Source organism: Lissotriton vulgaris, chromosome 5, assembly GCF_964263255.1.
Source record: "Lissotriton vulgaris chromosome 5, aLisVul1.2, whole genome shotgun sequence".
Classification (NCBI taxonomy): domain Eukaryota; kingdom Metazoa; phylum Chordata; class Amphibia; order Caudata; family Salamandridae; genus Lissotriton; species Lissotriton vulgaris.
In genome coordinates, this window is record NC_141693.1 from 1,101,038,417 (window position 1) to 1,101,051,919 (window position 13,503).

Sequence of the window (13,503 nt, forward strand, 5' to 3'; positions counted from 1 at the left end):
GAAGATGGATACTTCATGTAGGATAGATCAAGTTACTTTATTTAAGTTAGTTAGTTAAGATAGAAAGGAAACCCCATCAGGAGCAGCTGTCCTGCTGCTCAGCCCTCACTCAACTGACATTCACAGCACAGCAACATTCCAATCATCCAACAATCCATATGACATACATACCAGCTGAGCAGCAGGGAAACACAAGTTATAACATATCTCCCTTCCTTATGGGTACAATTGCAAATAAGCAATAAAATGGTTGTCAATAGAATGCACTCTAGTACAAATAGTCAGTAATATTAACACAATGCACCAAAGTACAAATTAACAACACATACAATAAATTTTAACACATCCCGCACCGCATTACTTCCTGAAATGAACAACTATCTTCATCCTACATCCTTATGCCACTAATTATACAAGCTGGCCAGACCAGTATAACAAGCAAGACACAAAGGAACAAACTTAATGCAACAAATATCAGGAAACAACGCGCACACCATAAGTAACAGTACTCGCATGACTCATCCATACTACGGGAAAACACACACTCACAACAAGCACACCTCAGCACCACACGTGCACACAACAAGCACTTGGGTAGCCGGGAAACCTCGTGCACACAACAAACCCAAACTGGACATATGCGGCAAACAACTTGTACACAAGCTAATGAGTGGCTCAACAACCTGACGCCAACTCACACACAACATCCATTGGGAACAAACACAACCAAAGGGTGACCATATACCACATAGCCCCCACAAACATGAGTAATGAGTTGCCTAACATCTAGAGACACTCACACACAACACAAGTTGTGTAACAACTCTTGGTGAAACAATCACCAACACCAAAACAAAATAACCAATGAGCGACCATATACGGCATAGCCCTCAAATAACCATGTGACCACATACTACATAGCCACTACCAACATGAGTCAATGAGTCGCCTAACATCTAAACACGACCCACACACAACACTAGTTGTGTAACAACTCTTAGTGAAACAATCACCAACACCAAAACAAGATAAGCAATGAGCGACCATATACAGCATAGTCCTCAAATAACCATGTGACTACATACAACATAGCCACTACAAACCCTCAAATAATACGCACACCAGAGAACAAATGAATGGCTTAACATCTTGACACCACCTCACACAGCAGTAATGAGAAACAAATCTTAGTGCATACACCCATCCTCATGCTCCATTAGCATTGCACCAAACGAATTCTCAAACATCCTAAACACTGCAACCAAAATATTTTCACACTCTAGTTTGTCAAATTCATCATCATTTGACTCATCAAAGTGTCCCCAGCGTGGATCCTCTTCATCACTAGGACAGTAAAGTTCTCCATTGCAGATTACTCTTATTTTTTTCCTTCACAGGCAGAGTCTAATATTTTCTTCAACTCGCTTCTTAAGCTGAGACTGAGGTACTTCCTTCCTCTTCCAATAAGGTAAACAGGACTTATAACCGCTTCACTCACCAAGATTTGAGTCAATATCGCGTTCCTTCACAGAAACGCGATGCTTCAGCAAGACGCTGCAAAACGCGTTGCTCCTCTTGTTACCGCTTCACTCACCGAGTTTTAGTTAATAACACGTTCCTTCTCTAAGACGCGATGTTTCTGCAAGTCACTGTAAGACGCGACGCGATGTTCCTCAGAGACGCGTTGCTTAGCAACGAAATGTTTATCCAAGATGGCTGCCACATAGCGTCATTGCATCACTGCCGCTTCCTGCTGTGACGCCTACATCCTGCTCTCGACTGAATCACAATACTGAAGGCCCGATTCAAAAGATATCATGGAGAAGATTCCAACCGTGAGTCAGGCTCGCGTTTCTCTGCTCGAGCCACAGTTTATCTTACTTTCAAAAGATGCTTTTGGTTGACGCTTTAATTAACTTCCAAAAAGGCTTTTCCTCACAGTTTCAGTCCAAATACATGCCGATCACAGATTGATGACGAAGTATTAGACATTTCATGGTTTAAACGACCACACCAACCGGTTATACTAAAACTTTTTTTTTTTTGTTTTCACAGGCAGAGTCTAATATTTTCTTTCCAACACTTCCCTTTTTTTGCTTTTCTTAAAGGTCAAGACGGACACAATTTCCTTTTCTCTGCCAATATTCCAATGTGAAGTTTTCACGCAGTGCCAATACGCCGGTCCAAGTTCCTAAACTCAAAGCACTAATCCCTTCTGGCATGTAAAAAAATTTTTAAAACGGTTACAGCGCTGGTCTCTTCTGCCTTACCACAGTTTTATGTTCCTTTTTAACAGTCACAGCGCTAATCTCTTCTGCCTTGACAAAGTTTTATTTTCTTTTTAACAGTGACAGTGCTAATCTCACAGCGCTAATCTCTTCCTTTTTGACAGTTACAGCGCTAATCTCTTGTGCCTTGCCAAAGTTTCATTTACCGCTGGTAAATTAAACAAATCCAATCTGGCAAACCTTGGTTTCAGGGCGACCGATGTCTGGGTCACTGATGGGGTTTGTTTGCCAGGTAGGGTTACACACGCACTTTTCATCCAAACGTAAAGTTTTTTTTTTTTTACCTTTAGTCTTCTTTCTTCCTCTTCATCAGTACCTTTGTGCTACCGTTTCTTTATTCCTTTTTCCTTCTTTCCTTGGTCAGAATAAAGTTTTCATTATATAGTCTTTTCCCTTTGCACGCGTTGATTCTTTACAGAACAGTCCCCAAATGTCGCCAAAATGTTGTACTCAATGAGAAGATGGATACTTCATGTAGGATAGATCAAGTTACTTTATTTAAGTTAGTTAGTTAAGATAGAAAGGAAACTCCATCAGGAGCAGCTGTCCTGCTGCTCAGCCCTCACTCAACTGACATTCACAGCACAGCAACATTCCAATCATCCAACAATCCATATGACATACATACCAGCTGAGCAGCAGGGAAACACAAGTTATAACAGGATGCTTACTTCAACTTCCCAGTCCTGCAAGTCCAATAGCGTTACCTGCGATTCACGGTAGGCCACAAGCATTTTCAGTTTAACGTGCTCCCCTTTGGCCTTACCAGAGCCCCTCGGGTGTTCACGAAAGTGATGGCGGTGGGCGCAGCTCATCTGCGCAGATCAGGGGTTTCAGTCTTCCCCTATCTCAACGACTGGTTGTTGAAGGCGGGCTCACCCCAGGCAGCTGTCTCCCACCTCCAGACTACAGCCGACCTCCTGCATTTGCTGGGGTTCTCCAACATGGGGCCGAAGTCACACCTTATTCCCTCTCAGAAGCTCCTCTTCATCGGAGCGTTTCTGGACACGGCACAGTTTTGGGTCTATCCTCCCATACAGCAAGTCTGGGATATGTGGGCTCTGATTCCAGTCGTTCAGCCCTTATCCCGGGTTTTGGTCAGAGTGACCCTGAGGCTTCTGGGCCTCATGGCCTCCTGCATCCTGTTGATCAAACATGCCAGATGGCATATGCGGGCTCTGCAGTGGGACCTGAAGTTCCAGTGGGCGCAGCATCACGGGAACCTGTCTGATCACGTCCAGATCTCGGAGGGCACTGCACAACTGTTGCAGTGGTGACTCACGGACCGAGCTACTCAGTAGGAGCATCGATTCTCCGATCAGACTGCCTCTTTAGGAGGATCTTCTGTCGCAGCAGCAGGGGACGGTCCTCCACCCAAACATGTCCTGCGTCCACCTCTTTGCGTGGAGATTGAGCGGCGGCAGTTGATTCCTTTCGACTTGCCTCCTGAAGTTTGTGATGTCATTCTGGCAGCCAGGTGTCCCTACACTAAGATGGTATACGCCTGCAGGTGGAACACATTTTTGGCATGGTGCACAGCAAAGGTCCTTTTGTTCCTTCTATATTTAGCCCGGCAGGGCTGTGCTCTGGGCCCTATCAAAGGTTATCTTTCTGCCATGTCTGCTTTTCTCAGGCTCCCTGATCAGCCTTCTCTTTTCAAGTCCCCTGTTGTAAATGGATTTCTCAAAGGCATTATACACCTTTTCCCTCCTATTCCGTTTGTGATGCTGCAGTGAGACTTGAATCTGGTTCTTACTTATCTCATGTGTGCTCCTTTCGAGCCCCTTCATAACTGTCCTCTTCATCTCTTGACTCTGAAGACTGCCTTGCTGGTTGCCATCACCTCTGCTAGGCGAGTGAGTGACCTCCAGGCTTTCTTGTAAGCCTACCTTTCTATCGGTCCATCCGGACAAGGTTGTACTCAGGCCCTGTCCTTCCTTTTTGACCAAAAGTTGTTTCGTCCTTTCACATTGGCAGACTATTACCTTGCCCACCTTCTGTCCACCTCCGCATCCTTCTGGGGAGGAAGAGAGGCTCCACCGTCAGGACCCAAAACAAGCGATTTCATTTTATCTCAACCGCACACAGCAGTTCCGGGTGGATGACCAACTCTTTGTTGGCTACGCTGGCATCAAGAAAAGTCGGGCGGTGCATAAGAGGACTATCTCCCGCTGGGTCCCACTGGGCAAAGCCTGTTACTCGTTGGCTTAAAAGGAAACACTGGTGGGGCTGCGTGCTCATTCCACTAGAGCAACTGCAGCCACTACTGCATTGGGACGTGGTGTCCCCCTGCAGGACATTTGTCAGGCAGCCACGTGGGCCTCGCTGCACACGTTTACTGAGCATTACTGCCTGGACAGCCAAGTCTGGAGAGACTGCTTCTTTGGCCGTTCTGTTCTCCGGGACTTTCTGGTATGATCTTGGTTCGCAGCCCCACCACCGGGGTTGGTATTGCTGGGGTATCTATTCTAAGGTAAGGAATCTATCACTATGTGTTTCTTTCAGATGGACAAGTTACCTTCGGTAACAATATATCTGTAAGAAACATTAGTAGTGATAGATTCCTTACCGCCCCATCCATCCTCCCCGTTCTGCGAACTGATTTCTAGGGTTAAGGTCATCCCTTTCAGGGCCCTAGTTTAAATTCGCTCCACTTTGCAAGCATGAGCCGTGGAATGCTCACACGCGGGGATAATTCCCCTGCTGTGCTGAGCGTTCCATGGGAGCGGGTGTGGCCATGACAAGCTGAGCTCGTCATGAGCACTGTGCCTCATGGCGAGCTGAGCTCGTCATGAGCATGGGGGCGCTGTGCGCACCCCCCAGCACAGTGGGGGAATTACCCTCGCTGCGAAGGGGTTAATATAACGTATCCTGAAAATTATACTCTTCCTGTATCTCACACTTATGCTTTGGATTTTAATGTGTACTTATGATTATTCCTTGAACTTATCATTTTTCTTTCTCTTTTACTCTACATCTAGCTGATGGAGCTGGTTTACTGTAGAGTGCTTAAATAGATTGATTATCCCTTCAATTTGTGAGGGCAGAAATGCACACTGAATAATTAAAGTGTGTCTTTCTTTTATGAGTCTGTTTTCATTAAAAACGTCCAAATGTACAAAAGACATAAACCCCTCACTTCTGTACAAGTGCTTAGATTCCGCCTTTCTTTGAACCTGAAAATGCAGTCTAACTATATCCTGTTTATAAGAAGTTTCGTATTTCGTAAGCTGGCATACCGCTTTCACTGATGCAGTAAATAGAAAATGTTTACCTGTTAATAATGCAAGCAGTATAAATAATGAATACAAAATGAGCAAAAATGTGTCAGAAACAAATACTTTAAAATCTGGACTGATTATAGAAAGGGTTTGCTTGTGTTATTGTTGTTCAAGGAACCTTCTAAAAGTCCTTGGCTAAGTGGTACCTAGGTCGGTTATACGGGTACAAACTTGAAGTTATACAACGATTAAATGAAAAGTGTTTGTTACTGATTACATGTTCATTTCTAAATGATGCTTCTGTTTCTTCAGTTTTGTGATGTTTCCTATTTTTTAAGTTCAACTAGAAGGACTATAACGACATGTAGGTAAATATTCTCTACCATGGCAAAGGTAAAACTAGGTTGAAGACCCCTTTCCCCAGCCCCCACCCAAATAAGTACTTGTGGAAATGGGAATTTAGATCTGAATATATATATATATTTTTTTAACCCTTACATGTTTTTATCAAGCCGTTTTTCCCAAAATATTTTTTTCTGTTTTCAGGATGCTATCCCTATGATTAGTAAACTGAGGTACAACTCAAGATTTGACAAAGCTTTCAAGCATGTGTTTGGGAAAACACTGATTTGTCGTAGCATGGAAGTATCTACACAGCTTGCTAGAGCTTTCAATATGGACTGTATTACTTTGGAAGGTATGTGCATTGATCTTAAATAGCCATTATCTTAAAATGTATTAGTTGCTTTCTTCATCAAATACATAACTCCACCTGCAGGTTGTTTATTTTACAGTCTCCATAGTTATCTGTCTGAACAAAGAAGCATAAAATTGGCACCATAGAGACCCAGCTGCACCACTGTAATTACCAGTGCAGCTCGTACATTAGATGCTGGCTAGGCATACCACAGACATCTGTTCAATTTTTCCATTAACTATGGACACCTGGACTATCTGTTTTTGAATGTATACTCAACTAACAGTATTTATTCCAATGAGATTAACGTCATGGAACCTCAAAAGAATGCAGGAGTTTATTATCTGCATTCCCTCAATCGAAGCATGACAATTATGAACCTACATGTTGAAAATAATTGGTGGCTTGGAATCTGTCTTAACGTTACAAATTGCAGATCCTTGACGTCAAATAAGGTCTGCCGTGCTACATCTGATCACCTTATCAAATGAAAGTATGCGGCTTTGTGTCCATGTTCTTCTGAAAAGAGAAGAGGGGCAACCCCAGCTTCTGCTCCGAGCCGCAATGACCGTTTTTCCTCTGTGAGCACTCCATTATTAGAGCCAGTTCAAGTCCTTACATCGCACATACTTTGACTGTTTGGTTCTCCTTGTAGTCCGGGCTATCCAATGGTGTCACTAGATGCTGAACAGTAGCTCCTTTACCAAGATTTTACTCAGGCATTACTGCACACATTGTTATTGCCGGGGCCCTGCATACCTCCTGATACCCCTCCCCTGCATAAAGTGGCTCTAGCCTACTGGAAGCTCTTTTTACACTACACTAGGACTGCTGCCCCCTATTCGGATAACATACCATTTCTGGGGATACCACTTGCCACTGGACTGGTCACTTCACAATGTACTCCGCAGTGGATGCAAGAGGGAGTGGACACAATAGGTTGTTTATTTACTGATGGAGTGCTGGTGGACCATTAATAACTTTTCCCAAAACTGGGGAATCCCTCAGACGTTGTTTTCACTACAACCGGCGATTATATATTATGTTAAAAAAAAAACAATGGTCCCCTATGGGGCGGAACCCCCAGTGCATGCATTAGTACACGCAGTGTACTTCATGGGAAGAGGACGCCACTTGGTCCGATGGTTATATAGAGGCATCCGGGCAACCCTGGTCTATCACTGGCTCCCCCTACGTGTGAAATGGGAGGGAGACATTGGACGGAGTCTCACCGATAAGGAATGGGGAACCGCCTTAGAGTTTCCTAAGAAAGTGTCCAGGAATGCTAGATTTAAATACATCCAATACATGGTGCTACACAGAGCGTATCTTACATCGTTTAAACTGTATATACACAGACGCCCAGCTCACATGCCCTAGGTGTGGAGCGGTAGATGCAGACTTGTTCCACATGTTATGGAACTGTCCAAAACTAAGTAGCTTTTGGGCACAAATAAAAGATGTAATAGTAGACCTCACCAGCACCACGTTATGGAACCCAACTGAAAGCTGCCTTCTGGGAGTACACCCCCGCCCTAAGCAACGGAAAACACAGTATAGATTTGCAAACTTGGCCATGATACTGGTGATGAGAACCATTACCATGAGATGGAAGTCTGCGTATCCTCCTCAATTACACATATGGCACACGGAGATGGTCTGATGGGGAGCGGCAGAGAGCTCAGCTCTACGGCATGAGGAACAGAGAGGGCAGCGCAAAAAAACAGTCTCCATTGCCTGGGACATTATGAATCACTTAAAGATGTGGGTGTAATAGAGCCAACTGTGTCGCAGTTAGAATAATGCTTAAACATACGGGTTGTTAGGAATATTTTCTCTGGGTAACATGTCCACATGCCAGGTCACCCGGAACTGGTTTTTATTCCAAGTAGTGATGTTAGTTACTGCATAGTTAGTACCCTGTGTGAATTGTTAATTGCCACAATGTACTACGACGAGCCCAATGGGTGGGTGGTGGGTGGGTCGGTTAAGTTAGAAGAAGTGAGCTTATAGTATTGTATGTTCAGACACCTTTATTACGGGAATGGTCTGTACATCTGGATTTCATAGGTAACAGTCATACTATGTACAGAGACTAGCTGTCAGGTTGAATTAGTAATACTGTGTCAACACTCATAGTGCTAAGATAGTACAGCCTTGCATGCCCAGAATGTTATGGTTATGGATTCACAAATATGTGTCTACGTTGTAATTCTGCCAAATTTGATAAAACTCAATAAAAATGTTTTTTTAAAAAGTAGAACTCTAAGCTCAAATATAAAACAGTGAAGAGGGTTTATCCCATCCTGCCACTCTGACTCCAAAGAGAAGGCTTGAAGGCGTCAATATGTAAGTCTCACTAGCAAGTTCTTTTGCCTTGGAGCAGATTCCTTAGTTGGTCTTGACTTGCCCGGGTTTCTTAGGCCTTATTCAACCTAGCAGTAGATCATGGCCGTCTATCCCCTTAGGACCCATTAGCAGGCTCATACCAACTCCTGTACAGACCTCCACTCCAGGCCCACAATCCACGCCAGTTGCCCCGCTGCTGTCTACGCAGGATGATATAGTGACATCTGCTCAAACTCAACTGATGCCATGCTATAAGATTACAAATGCTTGACCATTTGTTAGGCATCCTGATTCTAATCCTGTGCCTCTACCACATCACAGATATTAAGAAAGACTCCATTATCTTTTTGGGTCTGATTCTGATCTTTTGCCAGATCAGGGGGGCACTCATAGGATACTGAGGATGGTCAGGTGGATGGCTTGCTCCCCACACATTACACTAATGATGCTTTATACCTTGATTTACAAACCTCTCCTGAGACAGCACTTGACTTGCCACACGTAATCGGCAACAGAAGAAAGTGTCTCATTTCCGTTGGTGGTTTGGAGAGTAGCGCAAGTTCTAAAATTACAAATGCCCTTCATTGAGACGAAAACAAATGTTTAGACTGACCAAGAATCTAAACCCTTACTTTCATAGATACTTTCATGGCTGCTTGGTTGAAACAATATTTTTGTCTGCCTTTTAGCTGGCAGGCATAGACCGACATCTGGTGATCCAAAAAACACCCTACTCCACAGAGTCTTATTGTACAGGCCTTGACCAGTAAAGTGAACCCTAACTCGTTTCCAGACAGTCCTCTGGATTGGCAATACACAAGGATTGATGCATTTGGTAAATATATGTTTTCCTCTGCTAACTTGGCACCGCGCTCTATAAACTCGGTCTGCCACGTGGGCTGATAGACGCAAGCTCTTGGGGACATGGTCAGCAAGATCTTGCCGACATTCTTGGAGGATGTTAGACCTCTCTAGCTCACATGATCCATGACAATAAGGACGTGGCTAAGTATGTTATCTGCACAGATTTGGACACCACAAACTTCATTGGCAAGGTGTTAGGTATCAGCATTGTAGGTATGCATAAATGAGGTCAACTGATTTCTTAGGCAGTGCCCAGGCTTTGCTAATTGATATGACATTTAATGGGTCTCCCCTCTTTGGGAAAAAGGTGGACTCTGGTTTGGAATGCTTACATGACAGTTGAGCTACACCATGTCCCTTCAGGCTGTTGACCCCCTGGGAAACAATTTCAATGTCAATTCAGGAACTTTAGGGGCTAGTCCAGGGTGTTATTATATAGACCAAATCCAGTCCTTTTGGGCCAGCTGACGTACAACTAGTAGAATGCATCCAGGCCTGCAGTGCCATCACTCTCTACCTCCTTTTACCCCTGCTATAGCAGCCAGCAACTGCTTTAGGTTCCATTATTGTTGCATGCCCATGCTTTTGTAAGGCAGGATCCGGCATTTCGTCCGAGGCTATTGACCCTTTATGTGTGACAGAGAAGTCTTGCAAATTATTTGAAAAGGTTACACCCTACTGAGTGTCTCCCCCCACCTAATATTTCTCCCATACCAGAACTGATTTCAGCAGACCATGTGTCTGTCCTGTTATGAATGAAATGAAAATAAATTTATATAGCGCTACTAAGCCCCATGGGCGTCCAGGCGCCTAACCAAAAAGAAGCTAGCTGGAGCAAAAATACTCTCTTACTGGTAGGCCTTGATAAAACACCAAGTTTTGAGTGCTTTTTTAAAAAGGGACAGAGACGGTAGGGCCTTAATCTCCAATGGGAGAGAGTTCCACAACCTAGGGGCAACGATGGAAAATGCTCTGCTGCCCCAACGGGCCTTCCTAACCCGGGGAACCACGAGAAGATTCAACTCCGATGATCTGAGGGTTCTACTGGGCACATGGCGCGTTAGCAGGGAACCCAGGGGGTCTGAAGGACCAGCTGCGAGCGCTCTATAGGCCAGGCACAGGATCTTAAAAGAGATCCTCTGTTGTATAGGAAGCCAATGCAGGCTCTTTCTGGCCATTGTAGCAGAGGATGCCTTGGGTAGCGCTGGACGACCTGAAGGCGCTGAATGAGGCCCTTGTTGGAGTCTGCATAAAGTGCATTACAGTAATCCAACCTGGAACCCACTAGCGCAACCACGATCTGCTTGCGTGCTTGGGGAGAAAGATAGTGCAAGATTCTTTTTAGAATCTTAATGACCCCCCAGCAAGTGTTGCATTCCAAAAGTGCCATAGGGGAGGCTACCAGACTCTGAGAAAGACAGACGCTGCTAGTCCTGCTAGGTTCTTGTCTAGGGTTCTCAAGCCTTTCTTGGACCTCCGGCCTCTCAACGCCTTCCTGTGGAAGGATACATTCAGAATGCTCAAATTGGCCCAGATCCTTACTGCTCTGCTCCTGAGAGACTTGCAGGATAAGTTTTTTCTTATACCATTTTGCAGTCCCACATGAGTTACCCGCTGTTCAAGGTGGCCAGGTGCGTTTTCAGTTTAGCCTGCTGCCCTTCAACCTCACCAGCACCCTTCAGTGTTCACAAAAGTGATGACGGTGGGCGCTGCCCATCTTTGGAGGTTGAGAGTCCCTGTTTTCTCATACTTTGTCGACTGGCTGCTGAAGGTCAGCTTGTTGAAGTCCTTTGTGGACCACCTCCAGGTGATGGCAAATCATTTGACATTGTTGGGTTTCACTACAGAGGGGCCGATGTCCCACCTGATTCTCTCGCAGAGGCTTCCATTCATTGGGACAATCTTGGATATGGTTTAATTCAGGGTTTTTCCTCCAAAGCAAGGAGTTCAGGACCTTCGGGCTATCGTCCTGAAGTTTCAGGCTTGTTCCTGGATCCAGGTGAGGGTGACTGAGGCTTCTTGGCCTCTTAGCCTTGTGTATCCTCCTTGTCAACTACAACAGATAGCATATTACAGTCCTGCATTGAAATCCAGTGGCCCCCCATCGAGGCTATCTTACATAATCATCCAGATCTTTGAGGAGACAGCTCAAGATCGGCAGTAGTGACTGACCAACTGCAATTTGTCCTGTAGCAGGTCACTCTTTCTTCCCCTCACAGATTTGACAATATTGACTGATGCATCTCTACTGGTTTGGGGGCTGGAGGTCACCTGAGCGGGGGTGAAGATCAGATGACTGGTCACCAGTGGAGGGCTTGCTCCTCATCAGTCTTCTGGAGATGCAGGCTATTTGCCTGGCCCAGAAGACCTACCGTCCATCAAGTAAAGGGTGGCGGAAGTTCTCATGGACAACCACTGCCATGTGGTATACAAAAAGCATGGCGGAGTAGTTTTCTGGGTCTTGTGCCAGGAGGCTTTGTGTGTCTTGATGTGGTTAGAGCTGCAGGGCATCTTTTAGTCTCCAGTCATCTGGTGGGGTCCATGATTGCCAGAGCTGACCAACTGAGCAGACGTCATCTGGGAAATCACTAGTGGCATTTACATACCAAGGAAGCGCAACGTGTTTTCCACCAGTATGAAAAATTCCAGCTAGATCATTTTGTCACCATCGAGAATGCACAGTGTCAACAGTTCTGCACAGTGAAGTTTCGGCAAGAAAGCTAAATAGGAGACTCAATCCCACAAGACTAAAACGAGGTACTCTGTACACTGAGGAAATGGAGTGTATTATATGGTGTGGTTATGCAACCGCACCATGTTATACTTGCTAACCCCTTTAGAACCATTAGGTTTTGTTTGTCAAATCTTCAGCTGAACCCTGGGTAGCTGTGGCTTTGAGCAGCAAGGCTTACACAAATAATCTGAAAGACACACGTTCGTGTTAGATTCCGTACCTTAAAATATCTCCAGGCGTCAGACTGGATCCGGAAAGTTTTCGTCAGCAGTACCTCTGCGCGTCGGTAGGCGTCGTCCTGCGGCTCCGCGTCCGTCGTCGTGATCACTGGAATGACGTCGCTGGAGTACTTAGTCCTGGATCCAAGTCATCTCATTCGGTAAGTCGAGTCAAAAGAACTCAAAGAAGCATCGTCGCTCTTCGACTTCCCCTCGCCGGTCGCGTGACTCAACTAAGGGTTCGGGTGGCACCTCTCACGTGGCTCTGGCGCGGCCCGTGCAGTCTCATCCAGCCCCACATCCTCTTGTCTCTGGACTCGATGCAACTCCGGAGCAAATCAGAGACTTCCTTCGGTGCCACCTCCGGTGCCGTCTTTGGACGATGCCGTCCTCAGTTTCTGCCCCTGCCTAAGCTCGAATCTGACTGGTGAGCTTTTCACCTATGCCCCGGCTCCGTCATTTTTGCCTGTTTATCAAAACACTGATGTAGGGGAGGACTGGGAGGGGTCTGAGGACCCTCTGGCACAGCAGTGCCAGTTAAGTCAGGACTGTGCAGATGAGCTAGGGGAGGCCAGTCTAGACACTTCGCCTGACACTGGTTTTCTCTCTCCTCCTTCCGTGGCTACAGAGCATGGAGCAATTTATGCTGTGGTGCTGCGCAAGGCGGCCAAGGCCCTGGGCCTTGAGCTCCCTGCAGCGGCCGTGAGGACTAACCTCCTCACCAAGGTGCTTCAACCGCCAGTAATCTCTTCAGAGCCTCTGCTGCAGTTTAATGAGACCCTCACTGACGTTCTGATGGGCACTTGGTCCAAGCCCACCACAGTTCCTCCTGTGGATCGGAAGTGGCCCGGCACCACCGCCCAGCTCTGGGCGACCCCTGCTTTATGTCCACCCACCCCTGAGAGCCTGGTTATCCAGGCCTCCACATCCCAAACTGCATTCCCTACCGCACCCTCGGACCGGGAATCCAAAAGGCTGGAACAGTTTGGCAAGAAACGGTTTTCCTCTGTCAGTCTAGGGTTGCGGTCCATTAATACCGCATGCCTTTTGGGCCGTTACACCCACTCTCTGTGGTATACGGTGGCAGACGTGCTGCCCCAGTGTCTGGAGGAGGCCAAGACACAGCTCACCC

The 13,503-nt window shown here is 46.0% G+C and overlaps 1 protein-coding gene across 1 annotated transcript in view; it reads left to right on the forward strand.

Annotated features, from left to right (window-relative positions):
- The window catches only part of SMC3 (structural maintenance of chromosomes 3), an 889,895-nt gene that overhangs the window by 507,592 nt on the left and 368,800 nt on the right, over positions 1–13,503 (forward strand). Inside the window, exon 18 of the mRNA XM_086922774.1 lies at positions 6,056–6,206. Within this exon, the coding sequence (XP_086778900.1) occupies positions 6,056–6,206 (151 nt within the window). The remainder of the gene's footprint in view (positions 1–6,055; positions 6,207–13,503) is intronic.